The sequence below is a fragment of the Mustela lutreola genome, chromosome 1 (genome assembly GCF_030435805.1).
Source record: "Mustela lutreola isolate mMusLut2 chromosome 1, mMusLut2.pri, whole genome shotgun sequence".
Taxonomy (NCBI): Eukaryota; Metazoa; Chordata; class Mammalia; order Carnivora; family Mustelidae; genus Mustela; species Mustela lutreola.
In genome coordinates, this window is record NC_081290.1 from 133,806,178 (window position 1) to 133,831,043 (window position 24,866).

General features: G+C 35.6%; 1 protein-coding gene and 1 long non-coding RNA gene across 7 annotated transcripts in view; one reads left to right on the top strand and one right to left on the bottom strand.

Annotated features, from left to right (window-relative positions):
- Window positions 1–24,866, bottom strand: part of MARCHF1 (membrane associated ring-CH-type finger 1) — a 922,254-nt gene that overhangs the window by 55,319 nt on the left and 842,069 nt on the right. For all 5 annotated transcript variants that reach the window (XM_059174528.1, XM_059174538.1, XM_059174546.1 and 2 more), the window contains one exon: window positions 4,711–4,891. In XM_059174528.1, coding sequence (XP_059030511.1) covers window positions 4,711–4,891 — 181 coding nt within the window. The remainder of the gene's footprint in view (window positions 1–4,710; window positions 4,892–24,866) is intronic.
- On the top strand, window positions 366–23,666 carry LOC131832038 (uncharacterized). 2 transcript variants are annotated; one of them, XR_009353898.1, is made up of 3 exons: window positions 366–542; window positions 9,771–9,927; window positions 23,166–23,666. It is a non-coding gene; the product is annotated as an uncharacterized LOC131832038 (long non-coding RNA). The 2 variants fall into 2 exon arrangements; XR_009353900.1 differs by having other exon boundaries at window positions 368–542; window positions 23,170–23,666.

A 24,866-nucleotide genomic window follows, 5' to 3' on the forward strand; every position in this document is an offset into this window, starting at 1 on the left:
TTCCTGATTAAACCCATTTTTGCTGGTAAAATAACTGACAGTTTATTTTTAAAGTTAAAGATAAACAGCTTTCAATGCTTTGGAGCCAGTTAAGGTTTTTCAACCTATAAAATAAGTGATGTATCCATAGTGGTGTAACTAAGTACTAAGAAAATACATTGGGTAAAATATCCATGTTTAAAAAGAAAGATTTTAGAAAAAAAATTTATTTCAGAAAGATTTCTTTTGGAAGATTTCCATTGTAAATGGTCTGGATAAAAACTGAGGTTTTGGTGCTTAAAGAGAGAGACTGTCAGCCACTTAAGGCAGCACGACACCATACATGGGCATAAGCTTTAGAATCAGGGAGCTCTGGGGTGTGTGATAGTAAGTAAGGTTGATCCTGTGTCTCCTTTTTCTCATGTAAAATAGGTTCCACATGCCTACATGAAATGGGGTTGTAATGAAGATAATAGTTAACTGATATATTCTAAATATCTGGCACAGAGTTGAAATTCAGTACGGAGCAGTTGTATTAGTAAAATTGCAAATTCTCCAGAATGGTAAGTAAATGCAGCATTTTAAATTTTCTTACATATGATGAAGTAGCATTATTCAGATGGCGTACTCAGAAGATCCTAGCTAGGAGTCTGACCTCATTCTCCATCCTATCTAATTTTAAGACTATGACCTGCAAGACCTCCAGGTTAGTGCAGAATCAATAATAACCTATGGGCTATTGGTCTGCTATGGTAACTTGCACTGGCTCTTTTGAAAGACAAATGTTATGTCAAATTAAGGGGAAAGGAAGGAATTAACATAGCATTTGTCAATTATAGTTCTTCATTTTTTAAAAAGTAGATATTTCAACTGAAACTTTGCAATTCATTATGGTGCAAGTGTAGAAATACCAAAAATGATTACTTCTTTTTACTTGGCATAATAAATTCACCCAGAACTTAAATGTTATGAAGTTTCCAATATTCAACTGTTTTGATCTACAAAAATGACAAGTGCTTGTGGTTTGATCTAATCATTACTAAAGCCAAGGTAATTGATTCACTGTCTCATTTAAAAATGAGACAAGGAGCAAAAGGATGCATAGAGGTGAATATTTTGTATTATGTATTTGTCAAATGGTTTACATATGAGAAACTGTATAAAGAAATAATTTAGGGGGAACATAAAGTTGTCGGTACCATTTGCTGACCTCACAAGCTTAGCTTCATTTCCAGCCACTGGTCTCTCCTATTCAGACTCAAATCTGATGCAATCAAATGCAATTCTTCAGCTTTGGAACAGGGGAAGATTTTATGCTTCCTAACTGATATTGCATGCATTTCCGAACTGTACTGTTTTGTGTATTTTTATCTTTTTGTCTTTCCTGGGCCCTTGGAATGATTTCTGATCCTGGGTTATCCGTGGGGCTTTTACTGAGTGTTATAAAAGTAGGTGAGCTGCTAACTTTAAGATGATGAAAACTGCTTTTTTTCCAAAGAAGTCCTTTGTTTCATTTAGATTTTAAAGATTTTTCTTCTGGAGACATTAGGATACCTTGATGAATTTACTAATTAAAGATTTTGGTGTAATAATAGTGGCAATTAGTGAAGTAAGGTTTTACTGATCTCTTTAGGGATTATTAAGCCCCAAGATTCGTCAGACTACGATTTGCACCTTTCCACCTTAAGAAGCTATTTCATCTAAACAGAATCTCCTGCCTGTATTGGAGAATGATAGACATTCAGAATCATTAGCTAAATTAACTGTTTCATGTAGTTGGTCTTTAGAATGTTATAAACTGTAATGGAATTACTGAGTTGAGAGCAATTAATGGAATATACTTTGTGTATATTCTAAGCAATGTTATACCTGTCATTTGTAATTCAAATCTATCAAAAGAAAACTGTTGATGAATCTTAGTGCCATCAAAATAAACCATCTAGAACAGTTTACAACTGCCTCATATCTATAGAGTTTATGTCATCTCAGAATCTGAAGTCATTTTAATTACTGCCATTTACATAGTATTATGCCAATGCCTCACCATTTTCAAGGAGAAAGTAAAAGTTTGGAACACTTTTTTTAGGTTTTTAAAATCCATAGATCATAAAGGCAGGGACAGAATGCATGTTTCTCACGTGTAGGACTCACATGTTAGACCAGGAGCTGAAAATTCAGAGTCTTAGTCTAGAGCGACAGATGAGTGGGGATGGCACAAGGTCTTGGGATCAGACACGGAGGCAGGGCTAGGAAATGTGGAGCCCTTGAAAGCAAACAGCCTTTTAAAGGCACTAGCCTCACTCATCTCCACTTTGCTACCCCATAGATGTTGTCCTATGGGGATGTGGTTCCAGGAGAGCCAGGTTCTGTGATTTTTTGAGCGCACAAATATGTGGAATTTTACATGAAATACCCACACATCTAGATGTTGGTATCTGTTTCAAATGTTAAGCCCTGTGGGTCAAATGAAACACATCTGTGGGCTATCAGGAAGCAACCTCTGGATTAGATTCCAACATCCTCTGTAGATATAAAAATGCTATTAAAAATGATGGATGTTGAGATGTTGTCCTTCATCAATACTTATGACAAAGGACATGTTTTTTAAAAAGAAAAGGTATATCATTAATTGATAGCCAGTAGGTGCCCACTAGATTGCCACACATATTCATTATTAAGAATATTAAAAAAGATGGATGTATTGACTGCCTTTCTCTGGTTCTCAACTAACCTATTTGAGAAAAAATGGATTTTGTGGTAGGGTTGTAAATGATTGGGAATGGACTACCAAGAAAGGACCAAAGTTGTACATAAAGGATGATTCCACAAAATCTGAAGGTAGAATACGAATTTTCAAGTTCCACACAGCATCATGTATTGTTTATTATACAAAAATGGGGGAGGGATAGATAGTATGAAGAAGAGAAAAATCTGAATATTTTATTATCCTAAATTGTTGCTTTCGAATTGAAATATTACATTTGACAAAGTTGAAATGAACATTTTATATAGATAGAAGTTGGAAAAATAAAAACATGGTGAAATATACAGATACTCTGAAATGATTTGCAGGTCCCTGAGGGCCACGAAGAGAAATTTACAGAATCACAGAGCACAATGTATTATTTAGCTACTCCAGACATCACACAGTATCTGTTCAATGGATGAAGCAAAGGGCAGAGAGTAAGGGTCCATTCTATTTCTGGCATTGATTGCTCTGGGACCTCGAGGAACAGAGCATCACCTTTTGTCACTCAAGTTACCCCATATATTAAGAAAAGACAGTGCATAGCCAGCCAAAGGCATTCTGTACCTCAGTTCTGACATCTATAAATCATTTGCAGACTTTTAAAATCAAGGCTGTGCAAAAGCAAGGAATGCTTTTCTCCCTCCCCATGATTTTCAGAATTAATGAAGAATTGCAATGGCAACAACCCATCGCATTCCTATTGGAATATTCTTGTTTGCTTTACATCTCTCCTCATTCTGGGGCTCATTGTGTTTATTTCTTTTCTTTCTTTTAAAGATTTTATTTATTCATTTGACAGAGAGATAGAGAGAGAGAGAGCACAGTAAGCAGAGCGGCAGGCAGAGGGAGAGAGAGAAACAGCTCTCTGCTGAGCAGGGGCCCGATCCTAGGACCCTGGAATTGTGACCTGAGCTGAAGGCAGCCACTTAACTAACTGAGCCACCCAGACACCCCTCATTGTGTTTATTTCTAAGCAATGTTCTTTCCATCCACTTTTGCTTTGCATTTAATTTAAATGAAAAAGCAGCTCTAGGTAGAATCATTATTTAAATTGCAGTATCCATACTCTCCTTTAGAAATTGAGGCATCCATATATGTGAGGATGTAACTTATCTTTTTACCTAAAAAGATAAAGTTAAAAAGGTAAAAAGATAAGTTACATCCTAAAATCCAGGGCCCCCACTATAGAGCATGAATTACATAAAGTTCATTGTCTTCATTTGTATCCTTCACAAATTATCCTTTGCTCGCTTTGAGTGTGATGCTACCTATATTTGACCCATATTCTAACCTTCATTCTTTAGCAAAATAAAAGTGAGGAATTTGAAGATCAAGTTTGTAGATAAAAAAAAAAAACAACTTACCTTTCTCTTCCAGCTTGATGCACAATATGGAAAATAATACTTTTTCTATCTACTCTAATTATACATGAACTATCACACCAAATTCCCAAATAAAGGCAAATGCAAAAAAGAGTTCACACCTTTTAGAAGAAAACATTCTTTTCTATTACCTAAAGCTTGATTTTCAGGAAATTAGATCAGTTGATATTATTTACCGTAATCTATTATCCTAACCTTCCAGGGAATCGACCGCAGTAAATACAATGTTCTCATAGTTCCATCAATTCAATTACATCAAAGTACAAGTATATTTATTTCATATGTGTGCATATATATATATATATATATATGTAAAATGATGCAAACACAAACAACATACACATACACTCACAAACACATGCGTGTTCTTTTTTTGATTTTGAAGAATGACCTAAAAATCAGAGGCCCTAGAACATAAAACAGAGACAAAGGATTATTTGCAAACATTTGGCTGTTTCACATATTGAGGCCAGCACAAGGCATGTACTCTTCATGGATATTAGCATGTTACCAAATTCTACTGGGGAAAGAAATGGATTTTTAAAACATGCCTGCAGTTGCCAGTGCTCCCTTTCAAACCATTTCCTGCACATACCATACCTTCCGGAGGGGTTTGAGCTTAGTCTCCATTATGAAGTCATACTTGCAGAGCTCACAGCAGCGCGTGTCTGAGCTCTTGATCCACTGGTGGAGGCAGGACTGGTGGACAAAGCGTAGGGTGCCCGTGCAGCGGCAGGGTGTGATGAGGGGGCTCTCTTCATCCCCTTCGCAGTGACAGATCCTGGGGAAGGACACAGCAGTCAGGTTGAGATCTCCCTGAGGACGTTTCTCACCTGTGGATTTCCTCCCTGGCTCATAACAGAGGGCATTAGAAATTGCAACCTAAGAATTAGAAAGCATGTGCATTTCACTTCAGCAGGATCCAGAACCCAATGGAGGCTCAATCACTTGCTACTTACGTTTATGTGATTAGCCATTGGATACTTAGTATCTCAAAAATGTTTTATCATTTTGTTTCTATACTAATGTGATTTTAATAGCACAACTATTGATCCATCTCCCCAGCTTAATCTGTTTCCTAGGTCAGTGTCTCTAAGCATAAGCTTGATTTCATATATAAAAGTTGTGATTTATAGGCATTGTAAGGAATGTTTGAATCTGATAACTTTATTGTTTTAGTGTGATGACAGTTTTTTAGAAGCATGGTATATAATTTAGTACCTATGGTATCCTACCAATGTGGAAGAATTATGAAAAATTTTAACATGTTACCAAAGAATAAAGTAAACATTGAAAATTTCAGGTTGAAAATACTGTATTTTCCTAGGAAGACACACACATACTTGGTCACAATGAATTGCCTAAATTGTCAATAATCATCATTGTTTAAAGTTACAGAAAAAAAACTACATAAAATTGTTTCAGTATAGTAAATTCTATTGTTTTAAAATTTTAATTGTTACATCTTCCAAGGAATTCAGAGTTCAACTACTTTACTGAATTACTATGAATTAAGATGTCATAGATTCACAGTCTGAGAAATCTTCATTATTCTGATCTACAAATTTTAAGAATTTGCTTTCCTCATTAGAGGAGATAAGCTTTTCATGTCTCAAGATCATGAATTCAAATCTTAGCACTTTGGGGCGCCTGGGTGGCTCAGTGGGTTAAAGCCTCTGCCTTCGGCTCAGGTCATGATCCCAGGGTCCTGGGATCGAGCCCCACATTGGGCTCTCTGCTCAGCGGGGAGCCTGCTTTCTCCTCTCTCTCTCTCTCTGTCTACTTGTGATCTCTGTCTGTCAAATAAATAAATAAAATCTTTAAAAAACAAAAAACAAAAAACAAATCTTAGCACTTCAATAATTCTTGTGATTTGCCCAGATGTTAGAAGTTGTTAATAAATTTGATTGGAAATATTTTTGAATATCTTTAGAAAATATGAATGGCATATTTCAAAAAAAAATCTATAAAAATTACTTTTTGAGTTGAGTTGTAGCAGCAGTCTTAAAGAATGCTTGAATTGCTGCTCTTTCCTTTTAGGTCTATATGTCCTATTCTCTAGAAGCTTGAGTTTTAATGAGTGGGTTTTTAAAGCATATTTATCTATCTTAGCTGTCTCCTCAGGGGAAATGAAATGCTCTAATTGTTACTGAAGTAAGACACAGGAATTGAAACCAACCTTTAGCTCTTCCCTAACCTCAGAATAAAGAAGTATGACACAGTACGTCAGTATTTTGAATCTCTTTTTCTTAAGTAAAAATAAAAAAAATAAAAAAGGAGCACTGACTTCTAAAGTCCTTAGGGTGGGTGTGACGAGATGAAGTTCAAAATCAGAAGTTCAAAATCAGAAGTTCAAAATCATGAAGTTCAAAATCCTCCCCTTCCCCCCACTCCCACTGATATAGGAAGTAGTAGTGTTACATTAGCACCACATATAAAAGGCATGGGGGGGGAAACACTAAAAACTTTCTGAATTCTATTTTTCATATTCTACTCTATTTGAATTCTAGTATGAAAGTCTGGAATATCTCCTCTTGCCACAGGTATAGGTCCTAGGAATCCGGGCTTAGTGAACTTTTAATCACAATTGTTGTCGATAGAGTACTGGTCTCATGATAGATAGGTGTTCAGTAGATGTTTGTTGAGTAAAAGAACCGTTTCATGAACAAACTACAGCTTTCTATAAGAGCAACCAGTGAAAACAAATCTGGGTTTCTATAGCACTTCATTTGGTAGCAATATTTATTTTTGGAGCCATTGAAACCTAATGAATTACACAGCGTAAGAGGTTGATATTTCTTATGTCTTTGAATCTCTTAAGTCTCTGCCTCTACACAAAGATACTCCTTCAGATCAGGAGTCAGCAAACTGTGGCCTAATTCTTACTGTGGCATGTGTTCGTAATTAACATTGTATTGAAACACACCCACGCAGATTTATTTATGTATTGTTTAGAACTGTGTTTGCACTGTAACTGCAGAATTAAGAGTTGCTGCAAAGACCAGATGGCCACAGGGACTAACATATTTACTACCTGCTTCTTTATAGGAAACATTTGCTTGCTGTTGCCTTAAATATGGTGATTATGGGGCGCCTGGGTGGCTGAGTTAGTTAAGTGTCTGACTCTTGTTTCAGGGTCATGATCTCAGGGTCATGAGGTCGGCCCCGCCTTTGGCACCGCCCATAGAGGGGAGTCTCTTTGTGATTCTTCCTCTTCCTCTGTCCCTTTTTCCCTGCCACTCCCCTGGAGTATGAGTACACCCTCTCTCTTCTTTCAAATAAATAAAATTCTTTTTAAAAAACAGCAATTCTGAATTAAAGACAATATATGACTATTACCAATGATAATAAAACAAGGTTTATAAAATTCAACTTTGGCAAGTAACAAAAGTTGAAGTAAAGCTTACATAGAGAAGTGCACAATAAAAACAAAAGTCCTTCCCCGCCTGGCATTGAAACCTGCTGATCCATGAAGACTCTGCAGGGAGAGTGGCGACATTTCTCATTTGAAAAAGAAAAAGTTGCAGTTAATGCCATCTGATAATTTATTACTAAAAAAAGATCACATCAAATGCTGCACAGCTGCCAAGATGATTCTGAGGCTCTGTTTTTTTTTTTTTTTAACTGACATGAATAAAGTAATTTATTCATAAGCAGATTTAAACAAAGACCTTGCTGATTACTGGGTTCAACCTGACCTGAGCAGTTTACTGATTGTAGTCCAACTTCCTATGTCTCACAGATTCATTTAAAAAAAATTTCTGCTGAAACGTTACCTGAAGCACCACCAGCAATTTCATTTCTTCATAAAATTAAGGTTATTTCCCACAGGGAAAATCAAAAGCTTGATTCGTTTTCATTCCCATTTCACAAGATTTATTTTTACATGATTTTAGCATTTTGTATTTTTTCTAAATTATCCAACTCGAGTTGGACCCCAAGAGTCTTTTTCAAATCATGTTGAGATTGTTCTAAATGAGCTTAAGAGCTAAATATCAACTTGAAATTTCTACCGGAAATAAAAAATAATGTGATGGTGCCATTATGAGAAGAATTAAAGAATTCTTATGCTGATATATTTCACACTAACCAAAATTGCCAAATTATAAATGAAAACACAGTAATAAAAGCATACACTTGTTTTCTCCAATAGAATAATTGTGTAGAGAAAATTATTTTAATAATAAAGTTGTATTGTAAAATATTTGTAATTTTAATGCATTTTTACATTATGGGAAATTGAGGCTTGGGAACTGAGTGATTCTATAAAATTATTGGTGATTGACTTCAGTGTCTATCGTCTACTGACAAGAAAAAGCTGAAATCACAAACTTTATTAGCATTTTGCTCTTTTAACTGGCTGCTTATAGTCTAATCAGTGTATTAGTGGTGAAAGAGACTTTCACCACTTATGACTTGAATAAACTTCTACTTCCATATACCTTCTAGCTTTCTGTGAAAAGCAGACTGCAAAATAGTGTTAGGCAAATTAAATTCTGGAAATTGTGTGTGTGTGTGTGTACCTAAAGTCCCTCCCTTAATGTTTGAGTTTTAAGAGAAATAGATTTTTGTTTGGTTTTGTTTGGTCTAATGTATCATAATATGATCTGCACTGCTCCCCATCCGCTCCATTGTCAAGGCTTCTTGGTTCTGGTAGAATTTTTTTTTTTTTACATAAGTTTTCTTTTTTTAATAATTTATCATTAAAAAGGAATCCTTCTGAGGGTCATAGTGATTATGTACTTTTGGGATTTTTTTCATTCATTTATTCATTCATTCACATTTTCTTCATCTTTGCTACATGCAAAGAAAATCAGATAATAGCATCAGAGTGTAAGGTGAATCTAGAAGGAGACAACAGAATCTGGAGGCAGATATCCCATTTGGACAACTATTACAATCATCCAGATATTAAGAATCTGAAACAATATTGTAACACTGTGTAGAGTGGCAACAAAGCCCATTTACGGTATGTAACACCCAAAGGCAGTCATCCCTATAATTTCAGAGAGGCTCTTAACTCTTTCTTCCCATAGTCCATGCCATTTTCCCCCCTGCTTTGCTTTGCCTTGCCTGCCTGCCTGCCTTCCGTCCTTCCTTCCTCTCTCTTTCTCTCTCTCTCTTTCTAATTTTTTGTTTTGTTTTGTTCTGTCTTAAGTAGACTCCATGCCCAGTGTGGGGTTTGAACTCACAATCCTGAGATTAACCATTACACGTTCTACTGACTGAACCAGTCAGGCTCCCCATTTTTCCACTTTTTCGTTTGGCAAACCTTTCTGATCTATTTTCTTCCTTTTGTACCTGCATTTTTCTCCATACCCCTCTCCAATTAAATAATCTTAAAGCACAATAATTATGAATACATCTATGTTTGTAATGGCTTAATCTGGAAATTAATCTTACCTCCAAACTAATTCTCATGCTGCAGAGTTTGGCATTCATTGTTAGAATTCACTTTCTTGAGCTAAAAATGATTAGAATCCATGTGGGCGGAAACCATATTGAAAGGTATTAAACATTGGATGAGAAGTTAATGCTCAAGTAAATGAATGAACAGATGTAATTTCTCTTTCTTTTTGAGAAATAATAACATAGCAGTGAAAGAATAGCAGATTAGAGGTACTTTTATTTTTAATTTTCATTTCATTTATTTTAAACAGGGAAAAGGGGGACTTGTTCATACGCAGAGCTGAAGATGCCACAGAGAGAGAGAAAATGCTTCATGTTTGAATGAAGATTCTTAAGAAATCAAGAAAGTATGGGGAATGGAGCTATAGCAGAAAAGTGTCTTTGGACAGGTGGAAAAATACATGGGAGGTAAACAGACACTTTTTTTTTTCCTGTGAGCAAGATGTAGAGGGAAAAGTGTAAGAGAAGGAGATAGAAGAATTGCAGTTGCTGGATCTGGGGAGGGGCTTCCTGTCTCGTGGGATACAGGAGACCATGTGTCTGCTCCACCGAAGGCAGGAAGGTGTGGGGTTAAAGTATTAGAGAGGCTGTCAGTAATTAGCAAAAGGCACTTTGAGAATGTGATGGGAAATTATCCAAGCATGAATATTAGAACCATGGAGAGGCAGTGAGGTCCCTGGTGAGATTAGACAGCACAAATTTATAGTGGACGCTGTTAACACTGCCAGGAGTCAGCGGCTTTTAGCGCTCAGAGAGCAAGTCTACAGCTGGTAGCACAATCCAAGGCGTCTTGAGATCACTAAGTCAGAAATGGGAAGGACAAAGGCTCGAAGGATTCTGATGCATCAGCGAACACAGTGTGAAAATACTTGGTCATAAGGTCTAAACTCTGAGCCTGGAGGCGAGTGAAGCCATCTTGTGGTTAATGTATCATGGGGAGAGGATGGGTTTGAGAGATGGGAAATTGCAACAATGGTGAAGAGTTGATGTTGAAAGTGGGATGAAATGGGACCAATGTTGTCTATGTGTAGTGTAGTCATATCCCTCATGGATGAATTCATATCCTTTTTGTGGTCCTTTTTCCCCCACTGTCACAGGAAGAAATTTTAAAAATATGAAATTATTTGGTGTTTGAGACCCACGAAGAAACCAAATCCTGACTCACATGCTTGCTTTTGGCTCCAGTAAACAGGAGAGGTTCTCAGTTTACTCATGTGTGAAAGAGGTTAAAAATAACCTCTTAGGGTGTCATGCAGATTAAAGGTGATGAAAGAGTGCAGTACCTGGCACATTATAGGCAAATATTTGTTAATTTTGTCATAGAATGATGGGTCACTACTGCTAGTACTACTACTAATTTTGTTCACCGATGCCACTGCTTTTGCTGTATTGGGACTAATTGTTTTTAATGACTACATTGGTAGTTGGTTAGAACCAATGCTTGTAAGGCCAAGGTCATGAATTCTGACTCCATAAAGGGCAGTTAGCTACTGACAAATTTGAATCCCTACATCGGTCAAGTCACAGACATGTCTCAAGGAAACCTAGGTACAGGAGTACATTTAGATCTGTATATTGGGTGGCCTCAGATAAGTTTTTGGATAGTTGGTTTTCTCATCCTTGAAATGTTACATGGCTATTGTAAGTCTCAAATGGATCAAATAGGATATATGAGAAAATATTACACAATGTAAGTACTATCCCAGAGGTATTAATACCAGTATATATGTGATCAATAAAATCAACAAAAATTGCTGCTAGTTAATAAATGCAATGTATTGCATGTTTTTATAAAAGCAACTCAATTTTTCGTGTCTGCACTTCAGTTTGTAGGACTCTCATTTTTCACCTCAGAGAACAGTGATGTAAGAAAGGGAGATCTACCTCACTAATGAGATTAGTTTTTTCCCAAGCTATAAAACCCTTCTAAGATTCAGGTCTGAAAACCTTTTCTTTATTTTTCCTGATTTTTTTTTTTTTTTTTTTTTTTTTTTATTGTTGGCTAACCCCTCCTTCTTGAAACTTTTCCCTTTTGGCTTCTGTGACCACTAGCCCTAAAGTTGAGAAAAGTGTTATTAGAAGAGTATATAAGAAGATTGTAGGGATAAAACAGTGATTAGTTATGGCGAACAGATCAAAGATGTTAGGATTCTGGAGCCTGGGAAGGTAATAAATGATAGGTAAGAGGAGAATATGACATGATTTGGTAGGTGAGATATCATGGTGAGAGATGACAAGGAAATAATATAGAATTCAACAGATCTAAATTCATGGCTCTCTTCCATGAATTCAGAATTATAAGTCAAAGGGATACCTTTTAAAGTATGAGTTTAGGATGTTAGCTAGACTTATTGTGATCATTTCACAATATATACAGATATCAAATCATTGTTGTACACTTGAAGTAATATAGTTAATATGTCAATTATAAAAGTAAAAAATAAAACATGAGTGCAGTAATTTTGAGACAAATACAGAGAACTAGTGACTATTATATTTCACATTTTGGAGGGGGGAAAAAAAAGCAAGAAAGGGGAAATTACATGATACCTGTCTTTAGATATATGAAAAACTATTGTGTGAAATGGTAGCTGGTCTTTTCTGTCCCACAACTAGATCCAATGAGTAGAAGTTAAAGGAAACAAATTTCTCTGAAACACACACACACACACACACACACACACACACACTCAGAGCTTTCAGAAAATGGAATGAGTTACCTCAAGACAGTGCAAACTTCCCACCATTGAAAGTACTCAGATATAAGTAGGGTATTTATATGACAGACATAGTGTAAAAGGAGCTCATGCAACAGTAATTAAATAACATGACCTCCAATTTCTTTTTTAATGTTACAATTCTGTTTTTTTTTTTTTTTCTTTCCCTCATACTGATTTCTTCTGGATCCTTCCTGCTACTGTTTCTTTGTCAGCATTTCCTCTCTGCTTGTCTTGGGAGTTTTGTACTTCAACTTCCAGCATCCCTCTTAGACTTGTGGTTTCAAAACACTTCTTATCTTCAAAACCAACCCCTGCCTTTCTGATAGAAAGAAACTTCAGCTAGTTCTCTAACTCCATTATGGGGGTATTCCACTGAATGCTTCCTACATCTCACCATCTATTAAACTAGCTTTTCTTCCCAAAAATGTCAGATAATAAGTATCCCATTCTCAGCTTGTCTTTATCGTGGAGCCTTCCATATACTTTAGACTCAGTTTTCCATATCTTCTTTCTTTTCTTCCTTACTATCATCTCCTAGTAGTTTTGGATGGTCAATAGGTACATCAGCTGTCTTTAAGACTTTGCTCTTCTCAAATCATTCTCAAAACATAGTTATTCAGATCTTTTTCTAAAATACTGTCACTTTTCAAGAACTCTATCATCAATCAAATAGAATCCAAATGACCTTGTCTGCTTTTCGTATGGCCTTCCATAATTTGTATTTACCTTACCTCTCCTGCTATATTTCCTACTAATTCTTAACATAGAGGCATAGTAGTATGATTAGCTACATGTACATACAGTACATGGTTAGCATAATTAGTACCCTGATTAGCTGTGGGTTTTGCCATAGATCGGTTCCCTCCATGCCAAGATCTTGATTTCTATAGGCCTAGTGGCTATATAAAGAGCCTGGATGTACTGTCCATTAAGCCTCATTGATTCAGAAATGTCATCATGTGCTACACATGTCATGATGTGAAGAATGTTGGGGAACACTGGTGTGGTTGTTAAAAGTACTATCAGCATTGGAATCATGGTTCTGCTTATCTATGTCTGTCAAATTACTTAATCTCGTGTTCTTAATCAATAAAGTAGGAAAATAGCAGTGTCTACAGTTCATAGGATTATTTGTTAAGATTAAATTAAGTGATCAATAAAGGTTAAATGGTACTTCTTCAATCAATGTTGACATGGTTGTTTCCTTAGTCCATTGCACTCTGGGAATTTACTCAAATATGATCTTGTACCTGTGATTTCCTTCCTCTCTTGATAATACCTCATCTAAATTTAAGCTGTTCTAAGACTCATACCCTTACAGGAACAGCCTCTAGATCTTCTTTCCCTCTAATGTTCCCTCCATTTCTTGAGGTTTCATTGCTCTTAAATCCTATACTACACAGATCTGGTCTTTGTTTTTTAATTATTTCATCTATGCAAGTTTTGGTATTATGACCTAGCTAAATTCTTGTTTATTAATTTTGGAGGGCAAAATTTTCTTTGTATAGCACAATGCTAAGAGTAATTTAAATGAGAATACTGTTAAAAAAGGTCAGGGTAAAGATGATTAAATACTGGACCAGAAATGGACTGGGAATGCTATTTAAACATGTTTGAAGAAGAGATCAAAAGAGATAGCTTGGTGAGATGATTTGGCAATTCTCAGAACTTGTTACTCAGTACCAGTGTTTTGTTTATGTTTCTGGAAAATTCACTTATAATGAAAATGAGAAGTGTATGATCCTTACATATACTATGCACTCTTAAATTTGCATTTGAGGAACTAAACTGAGGGGAACCAATTTTATATCCCATTTGAACATGACAGGAAGTCAAGCAAGTAGAAAGGAGAAGTAACTCTTAATATGCAGAGAAGATGGACAGTATTTAATATTATTCTTACTAACAAATGTTTCAACCAACTCTTACTGATATGGAATCAGCATACATTTTTGGAATTTAAAAAAAAACCTTATAAGTCATATTTCTAAAATTCTCTTTACACAGATGAAGCAATAAGCTACCTACCATTCAGCTTGAGTTCAAGACTATCTTGAAAACTCTAATTAAAAATACAGTTATGACATAAGAATAAAAATAGTCTATGGATGGCTAATACAATTTTTATAATCACAAGATTGGTCATTCTGAATCTGCCAGACAATTTTCTTGACATCTACAGATGAGTGACAGTTCTTCACACACAAGTGATTTTTTAAAGTGTTTTGTTTTCTGAAAGGAATATTTTCAACTCAGAAAAACTTGGTACATAGCATGACTTCCTGAGTTCAATTTCACACCCTAATTTGTCATCACTGACTTGTTTAAAACCTCAGACCATCTGCACAGAGCTGTAGGGAATGATCAACAACAAAGACAGTGACAGCAATGTCCCCAGCTCCTGACTTGATCCTGGAGCTGATACAAAGTTGTGGCTAATCAGCTACATCTTCTTCCAACAAGATACCACACTGATGGAAAAGAGTGGAGAAAGATAATGGTCACCTTGCTGCACCTATAATGGAAGCAGGGAGGCCAGTTCTTATTTGAGTTTATAGGTAATTTAATTGTGTGAGCTGCAATGGATTGGGAAGTTTCCACCTGAATTTCTTTTCCTATGGCTGTCATCACCGCTGGTAATTGTTCGATCCTCTTGATAACAGGAGTTTAAACCCTGATTGGATTTAAGGATTCTCAACAGGGACTCATAGCCTAGGGATTTAGTCTCATAGTAAGGTAGATCCTCTTAGAAGACTTTCTGCAAAGTTTCCATGGGTTCTTGGAGTACATCACATTTCTTCCCCATGTGCTAGCAAGTATAGTCCCAAGAGTCCCAGCCCCAAGTGTATCCAACAACAGCAGATTTTTGTCAGTAGTCTTAGAATCACCTCAAACCATACAAATCCTCTAAGTCAGGAGAGATCTAAAGATGTATTCTGACATTTGGAAAAATTCTTCCCCTGTTAACCACCCTTTGCTGCCCTGTCCTTACTCTGTTGGTGAGCTCAGAGTACAATTTACTTCTGGGTAAAGGAACTGATTTCCCCCAGTAGTATTTATCTTTCCAGATCCTATCTTATAATTTTGGTGACAAACAGATGAATAAATAAATAATAAATGTTGAATGAAGATAACTATGTAACAATTTTCTCTACATTCTCACACATGTCACAGTCATTTTATGTCAGCTTTGCAGTCTTTTTGGGTTGTTTGTAAAATTGATAAAATTAAACTAAAGATACTTCTATACAGGTATTCTTAAAGTTATCAGCTTCATGCATTGACCAATGGGACAGGGAAAACAAAAGGGCAGACAATAATATTATTTGCTTTCTGTGTAGGTATAACCAAAGAAATCTATTTGGTCACAGACAGAGTAGGGTTTTTGTACATACATCATAACAGAACTACCAGAAAAATCATCATTACTTTTTAGTCTTTTTACTTTCTGCATGTGGCAGAGATTCTTAATTCACATTGGTTTTGGGATAGGATAACACTCTCTTGTGATTGCTAAGTCTCTGAACCTTCATAACCTCTCTTTCAACCATGACTTCCTTCCATTTGTTGTCCACTCATTAATCTTATCTGGCTGAGTCTTACATAAAGGAATTCTCAAGCTTCCATGGATAATTGACAGAGCGGATAATTTATTTACAGATAACCGAGAATGCATTGAATGAATTAGAAATATGCTTCTGCTTATGAATTTTTATAAACAGGCAAGGAAGTGTGTTGGCACAATACTGTTGTTGCTTTTTAGCAGCTCCACTTTGAATGAAGAATGAATCAGGCTTTATTCATTTATTCACTTATTCATTCATGTCTTCATTTATTAATCATTATCTCGACAAATAGTTCCTTGTGTATGCACTATGTGTGAGGTTATTCAAGGTGCTGTGACAAAGATGAATGTCTCAGTCTTTACGGACTCTATTCTTTGACAGGTTACACATTGGATAATGGCACAAATAGCTAGAATACAAGTTAAAATGTGAGGTGTGGCATGTCAAGTGCTGTTGTATGTGAGAGAGGGAAAAATCAAGTACAGATTAGGGGATGGGGACGTGGTCAGAGTCTAATGGAAGATGGAGCATATGAGCTAGAATTGCAATTTGGGTAGAATTTTGGCAGATGAAGATGGTAGTTGTTAGGCGACTCCAGACCCAGGAGATATTTCCAGTGAAAGCTTAGAAGTAGAATTGAACAGGTAATGGAGTGAAAGATGTGACCAAGTTTGAAAGGAACATGAGAAGGTTGGATAGGATTGTAGTGAGATGTCATGCCGAAAAATAAAGTAAGATTATGGAGAGCCTAATGTACATTTCCTTCATCCGGTGCCAACATCAACACCTACATATACATGTGTGCACACACATGCACATACACACACATAAGCACACACATAAAAAGCTTTAAGTGTATTCAGTTGGAGTGGGAAACCACTGCAAAAGTTGAGTAAGAAAATAAGATTATTAGTAAGGTTAATCTGGCTGTGTTACTTCAGAGATCTGAGAGAAAAAGAAGGGACTATTATAATAGTCAAAATCAATAGTAGTAAAGAACAAGAACCAGAGAAATAGTTGGGAGAATGGAGAAAGAGAACAAGAGATATTATACAAGTAAAGCTGGTGAAACTTCATCAGTTTGGGTAAAGGAAGCGGGGAAGACCTGTGGAACAATGGGAAGAAAAGACAGACTTACTGGCTTTAGAGTTTTAATTAAATCTTCTCGGGACAGACATTTAAGATTTATCGATCTAAAAGTCCTCTGAGCATTTGTCATTGCGGGTACTGTTTAGAAACCATCATGTTTGTGATTTAATTTTTAATGTAGTTACATTGTATGGGACAGTCATTTTGAAAAACAGAAAGAAGTAGTTTCACACTTACTCATACATACTACTCTCTTGCATGTGAGATATGTCAATACATAATCGTATTTGAAGGCTATCTTTCCAAATAGCACTAGAATTACTAACAACACATAATCATTTCAAATAGCAATTATATTTGCAATACAGTTTTCTACCTAGTAGTAGAATGGCAAATATATCACTAATGATGTGGTTTATTACATCCTCTTTCTAATTCATATTTTCCTGGTGTGTAGTATGTCCAGAATGATTCTCCTACCACTTCATTGTTCCAACCATCTGTTTTTTGATCATAGAACAGAAAGCATGATTTTGTGGACCCAAATTAAATTGCCTTATAAAAATAAAATCATAACAACTTTCATTCATTCAGAATCTTGACAGAATTTCCACTTAGAGAAAAATAATTTTTTTTTGCCAAAAGTTATGTGTATGAACTTTATACCTTGTCATGAACAGAAATAACTGAAAACATATCCTATTAAAATTATATGCATAAAAAGATTAGAAGGAAATGTATCAAAATCTAAATAATGATTATCTAGCCAGGTAATTAAGTTTAAATTAGAATAGTTTTCTCTATTTTCAATTTTCTTTACAATAGTCACAACTACTGTAATAGCACTGAAAGAAATATTAAAATAAAGCAAAAATATAAAGATCTAAGAATCATTTTCCAATTCTATTTTACTTGCTTTTTATCATTCTCTAGTAAGTTAACAAATTCATGAATGCTTGATAGACTTATATATTTGAACAATTTTGAAAAGTGTTTTGTCTTACCAGTAAATGTCAATTGCTTTCTTGTTTCCTTCCTGTCCAGCTTCAGGAGCAGCACTCTCCCCCATTTTGTCTTATAAAAAGCTTAAAAATCTCATTATTTTTATTTTTTTCATTTTTTAAGTTTTTAAATTTTAATGCTAGTGTAGCTAACATACACTGTTATATTAGTCTCAGTTGTATAATATAGCAATTCAACAATTCTATACATTACTCAGTGCTCATCACAGTAAGTCTGCTCTTAATCCCCTTTACCTATTTTACCCATTCCCACACCCAACCTACCCTCTGGTAACCATCAGTTACTTCTCTATAGTTAAGAATCTGGTTCTTGCTTTGTCTCTTTCTAGGAGCAGCCCTTGTAACATTTTGGTTATGTAGTAACCAAAGGATTCTCCTTACTGTCATTTATTTTTTAACAGAAATACAAACTTGTGGGTGTTAACTCTGTCAGTGAACATTTGCAGTCTGTACCCAATATACTTATTTATTGGAAGGACAGAAAGTATTAAGAATTGTCTGTCTCCCACCTTTGCCCCGTATGTCTATACCAATGCTGCAGATAACTGGTATTATTTAAATTCTAAGTGTACAAAACTTGATACTTCATACAACTACAGGATAGATCTATGATCTATGCAAGGATGCGTATTCACACATTCTATTTTGGTGTGTGATAATTCTGCTTCAGTTCCTTAGAACTGAAAGAAGTTTCTCCTACTGCATCATCAGCATTTTCACCTGCCTGGATGTGGCTGTGTTCACCTGTGGATGTGTTTCAACTTTCTCAGCGTTCATCATTGTCCATTGGGTCTTTCTCAGTGCCCGGCCTTCATTTTGTATTCCTGAAATTTCATCACCTTTTGATCTCTTTTTTTTTTTTTTTTTTGAGCAGAGTTTTTTACTATGAAATATTCTAACTGATTAATTGGTATAATTTTCCTCCACACTCAATACAAATGAATTTCATTAATTATGTACACCAGATGCAGTACTTTTGCATCTCCCTTCCCTTTTTGCCTTTCCAAAGATTTATTTATTTGAAAGTGAGAGGGAGCAAGCAAGAGCCCATGCAAGAGGGAAAAGCAGGCCCCCCCTGAACTGGTAGCCTGACATGGTGCTCAATTCCAGGACCCCGGGATCATGACCTGAGTGGAAGGCAGGTGCTTAAGTGACTGAGCCACCCAGGCTCCTTCCCTGCTTTGCCTTTTCAAATGTCTCTGAAGCTGCTGTCATTTGAAGACAAAAAAAATTTAAAAAAAAAGTGTTGAATGTATACCTTCAACATGGAGTTTGATGAAAGGTAAAGTAGAACTTTTCTCATGCACAAAATACAAAAGTGAAAAATGCAAATGCGAAAAAGCAAGTGCAAAAGTAAAACCTCAAGTATGGTGTTGCACTAAACATGATGTGAGAGAAATAAAAGAGAGTAGATCGCTCTACTAACTCCCAGTTTTTTAGTGTTTGATGATTTATAGCTGATACATAACATAAAACAACAGTAATATTATTCTGCTTTCTTGATATTGATGGAAATTGAATCTTTTTTGATGCATGCTGCATGAAAGAAGATAAAATTCTGGGCTTAATATTTAAAAACCTCTTGATTGTAACTGCAAGGAAGGTTGCTTTTTATTTTCAAATTATATTTGAATTTCCAAATAGCATCTTAATGTGGTGCTTCTCTAAAGAAGTACATAATGAAGGGGATGCCTGTGTGGCTCACTCAGTTACGTGTCTGACTCTTGGTTTCAGCTCAGGTCATGATCTCAGGGTTTTGATATCAAGCCCCAGGTGGGGCTCCATGCTGGGTGTGGAGCCTGCTTAAGATTCTCTTTCTTCCTCTCCCACTGCACCTCCCCCACCTCTAAAAAAAGTACATGGTGAATACAATTTGATAATATCTTCAGTGTCATTTCATAAAAATAGCATTTTACTTGAGTGTAATCACAACAGCTTTGACAGTCATAGGAGACTACGTATCTGCTACTTATAGTCACAAATATACATATACGTTATAAACGTAAGTGTAGCTATTTCATATCATAATGAACATTTACATTATATTAGTGAGCCACAGAATTTGCTGATTTCTGTACTTGATTCCTGAATTGACAAAAAAGTAAAGAAATGAAATAGTTCCAAATGGAGCTAAAGAAGTCCATCTCCATTACTCAGCATATCATTACGATAAATATATTCAAAGTTAATCTGCATGCAAACTCATCAATGGCAAAGGTGTGAAGAGGCCTCAAAACCTAAACACATTTGTGAGCCTTATTTTTTCACAGAGTAGAATTTGGGCAGAGATGACTTCCCACAGGATGCTGAAGGATGCAGCTGTGAGATCAAGTGAGGAATTGACACCAATGCTCTTTTAACTGGGTAGCATCAACCTATGGTTATACTTGGCCACATTAGTTCATTGTTTCATAAGGTGTGTGAAGGTGGTGAGAAAGAAGAAACATGTACTTTTTAATTTCTTCTTTCTATCCTTCTTGAGGCTCTTAAGAAAATTCCAGATCATTTTACCCCAAACTTTTATCTTCTGCATACATACCTTGTATGTAGGTCATGCAAAATGATAAAAAATATGAAGTCATGACTTTGATAATACATCTTTGTATTTCTTAGTTAATAGGCTCTTGTAAAGGCGCATTTTATTTAAGACAAAAATGAAAATGTAACAGAACAAAATAAAACCAAGCATGATATAAATTTAAAAATCATCCTTGCAAGAATGTTCAAGTTATTGTATGTCATGGGAAATTAGGCAGTTACACAAGAATGAATTGATCTTGAGCTATTTATCAAGAAGAAGTGCAGGCTGCCAGTGGATACGGATAATTTGCTTCTGTGACATTTCTTTTCCCACAAATACTGAGTGTCTTAGAGTTTTCGAGTTGGAGAAGCCATCTTTTTAAGCACTTAACATAGCTCTCTAGTTTCATAATAGGACATTGACCTTGTCCTCTGCCAACCCTCAGTTGTTAAAGGAAGGGGACCTCTGTGAAGCATACTCATAACATGCTGGGACCCAGGGACATCATCTGCTATACTTAAATGTTCTCATTACAATGACTCATGAAAGAAATTTTGCTTAGTTATGCCTCATTACTAACAGAAGTTGTGTCTCATCTGAAACCCGTTTCAGGTTTCATGTGAAACTTGTTCCTGGTTTCACATGAAATGCGTTCCTTTGCTTTGGCCACTGTGCCTATGACAAGTTTGTAGGAATTCTCTACATAAGCATTTCTGCAGATTTAGTATTTTTCTACCCTTATTTTCATGTGTCTTAATTTTTCTCAATTTCCTAATTTATCCTTTTGGAGTGTGTGTGTGTGTGTATGCATACATGTGTGTAAATATGTGTACACACATATATATATGTTTATATACATGTATACACACCTGTATCAATATATATACAGTATGTCAGTCACTGAAGACAGGAAATAGAAAATTATCAAACACAAACATATATCATCTCTTCTATTTGCTTTGTGTTTTGCTGTCCCTGATGTATCTACTTGCATCAGTCTCTGTTTTCTTATACTCCCAGAGTCCCTATACTTATTCATTGCAGCATGAACACCCTGCCCTGTTTTCTCATCTGATGCTCCATGTCAGTAGTTCTCAGACTTCAGTGTGCATCAGATTCTCACAGAGGTCCAGTTAAACTGGATAGCTGGGGCTTACTCCCAGATTTTTTGATTCAACAGGTCTGGGTTGGGGTCCAATAATTTGCATTTTAGCAAGTTCCCATGTGATTCTGATGCTCTTGGTACAGGGATGATACTTTGAGAACCATGGATTTCATGGTTTGTTTGTTTGCTTCTTCTATAGTGTCATTTGAAAGTGAATTGCAGCTAGATGAGACATTTGAGGGTTGATCAAAATGAAAGTTACAAGAAGCATCTCATCTTCTATTTCCACCAATAAACATCAACTTTGAGAACCATTTTCCCTTATGGTTTTAAGAGCTGAAAGGAAAGAATCTGTACTAGCTGTTTACCCCCAGGCTCCATTCTAGTGTTTCCAGGTTGTAGAAGTACTGCCAAGTGGACCTCCTGCCCAGAGTGTGGTTATTGCAGTATATGTATCTTCTGAGCATCTATTTGTTCATCTGAGATTGGACTAAACAATCAGTGATTCTCAGCCCTGGCTGCTCATGAAAATAACCTGAGAGGCTTTAAAAAATGTACTATGTTAAGTCATCCTTTCCAGAGGGATCTGGATGGGGTCCTGGTGGGAATATCTTTTTTTTTTTTCTTTTTAAATTTACAAGGTGGGTCTAATATGCAGCCCAGATTGAGAATCACTGGGTGAAGTGATCTCTTTGGTCTTTCCTAGTTTGAGCTGGTGAATTTTGAGGCTTTCAAATGTTGATTGGAATCAATACTCCTCTAATGCATGGGGCATTCTTTGTCTACAACTTCTATTTCATTCTAGTTATTTTTCTTCTTTCATTCCACCTTTCTTTTTTCTAGTGTTACTATCATAGAGTGTGGCAAAACATTTTAATTTGATTATGCCCTCTGAGAGTTCTGAGCTAGCTCAGATCAAAATACTTTTAAAATAAAGACATCAGAATTTATTAAGGTGAGGCTCTCAGGGGCCAGATAAGAACAACGGGGTACACATTAAGCAGGAAATAGCAAGGTTTCATGATCACCTGTTAGATAACCATGAAGTAAAGAAGAAGGTTTGCAGTATAATGTCTAAAGTAAAAGCCATCTCCAAGAAGCTTTCCAAACACAGGCACTCCTGTGTTATGGCATCTTCAGTTCTGCATAAACCTGGGAGTGAGTGAAGGGGAGCTAATAGACTCTCCAGTCCTCCTTGTATCTGACAGAGGAACCAAGTAGAATATCAGACTAAGTTTAAGGCTGTCAGAGCCCTAAGAACAAAAGAGAACTTAGCCAGGCTGTTCCAGTGGCATTTTAATTTCTGAACCCAGTTAGACACTGTTGTTTAAATTTGCTTATGTCTGAGGACACCTGCAGAAGATTTGAAATGAATGTGTAACCATGCTGTACTGGTTATAACGAAGATGAGAACCTAAACATGGTAATTAGAAAAGGAGGCAATGTTCATGCTATAAATAAATTCTCATATATAAATCATGATTTGGTAGCAACAAGCACTGTACCCAGTATTCATCAGTTTATATACAGTGTTCATTTTCTGTTTGCATATATATGTTTAAAAACGAATTTGTGTGAGAGAAGACACTGAGTGTTCTTTCTTTCTTTTCTTTTCTTTTGGAGGCAGAGAGAAGAAATTGCCCAGTGCCAAACAGATACAAGTTCATGAAAGAAAGCAAACAGTTCAAAGTCACTATAATCCTGAATGCATATTGTTCTTAAATTGAGAAATAGATGAATCCTACCTAATTGGTATTTTTTTCTTATTCAGTATTTTGCACTTTGGTATAATTGGTATTTGAAAAATTAGAAATTAGCAAACAAAGGATAAATGTAGTACAATTTAACCAACTTTTAATATGTGAATAGTGACTTATCTGTCTGAAGGAGCGCCATATTTCTATTTTTGCCTGAAGTTTCCTGAGGTTGGAAAATGCCTTGTTAATCTTCAAATTTACTTGAAGATGGTTTTATAGGTAGAGAAATGTCCATTTTTTCTTTTTTTTCTTCTCTAAAAGCACAACTTTTTAAAATAATTGGCCTACAGAATATATGCTATTTCCAAAAATCAAAGTCACCTATTTAACCAAATTAGAATTGTATTAATCAACTACTTGATATAGCATTATATATATAATATTATATATTTATATATTTATATAATAATTATCATATAATTATTATATATTTAATATAAGATATATTATTATACATAATATAATAATATATATTATATATAGTAACACTGGAGGATATAGTATATAATATTATATAATAGGATTAATCAACTACTTATAATTTACCAGTCAAGGCTATTAGTATTATTGATGACATTGTTATTCCACTCCCAGACAGATGTACTCCCAAATTGAGAACAATCAGGACAAAAAACCTTGCTAAGAACAAGGCATGTCTTTGAAGGATATATTTTTAAGAAAAGATATAAAATGCCATTTCTTTAAGCATTTCAAGTTATTTTTCTCCTAAATTTCATGTGCATGTATAAATATCAGCACCTTAATTCATCGATTTTATTCATTCAAAATATTAACTACTTGGATAAATGCTGAAAGACTATGTGAAATCACACGGTGCACTCATAGCATTAGAATGTGGAGAGCGTATCATGCTTAGCGAAATAAGTCAAGCAGAGAAAGACAACTATCATATGATCTCCCTGATATGAGGAAGTGGTGATGCAACATGGGGGCTTAAGTGGGTACGAGAAGAATAAATGAAAGAAGATGGGATTGGGAGGGAGACAAACCATAAGTGACTCTTAATCTCACAAAACAAACTGAGGGTTGCTGGGGGGAGGGGGTTTGGGAGAAGGGGGTGGGATTATGGACATTGGGGAGGGTATGTGCTTTGGTGAGTGCTGTGAAGTGTGTAAACCTGGTGATTCACAGACCTGTACCCCTGGGGATAAAAATATATGTTTATAAAAAATAAAAAATTATATAAAAAATCATAAAAAAAAAGAATGTGGTGCTAATTAAGTTTTTCTTTGTTGGAGAGTCCTTTGCTCCTTAGAATAAAGTAGCATAGTGTATATCTGAATTTTTTTTGAGGATTGCAATAAACATAATTATTCATTCAAAGAAAGAAATTAGTTTTACAATGTTATCTTACTAGTAATGCATATATTTGCAATACACAGTCATTTTTCTCAATTTTGATCACATATATAAGGAGAGAGCCATTTTACCTTTCCCAAGTTGGACCCCTCCCAGTAGAGAGAAATCAAGAGTTGAAAGTGAGACCTTGAGACTCTATGTTGAGTAATTCCAATGAACTGACCCGTGGTAGGTTACTAATGGTGTT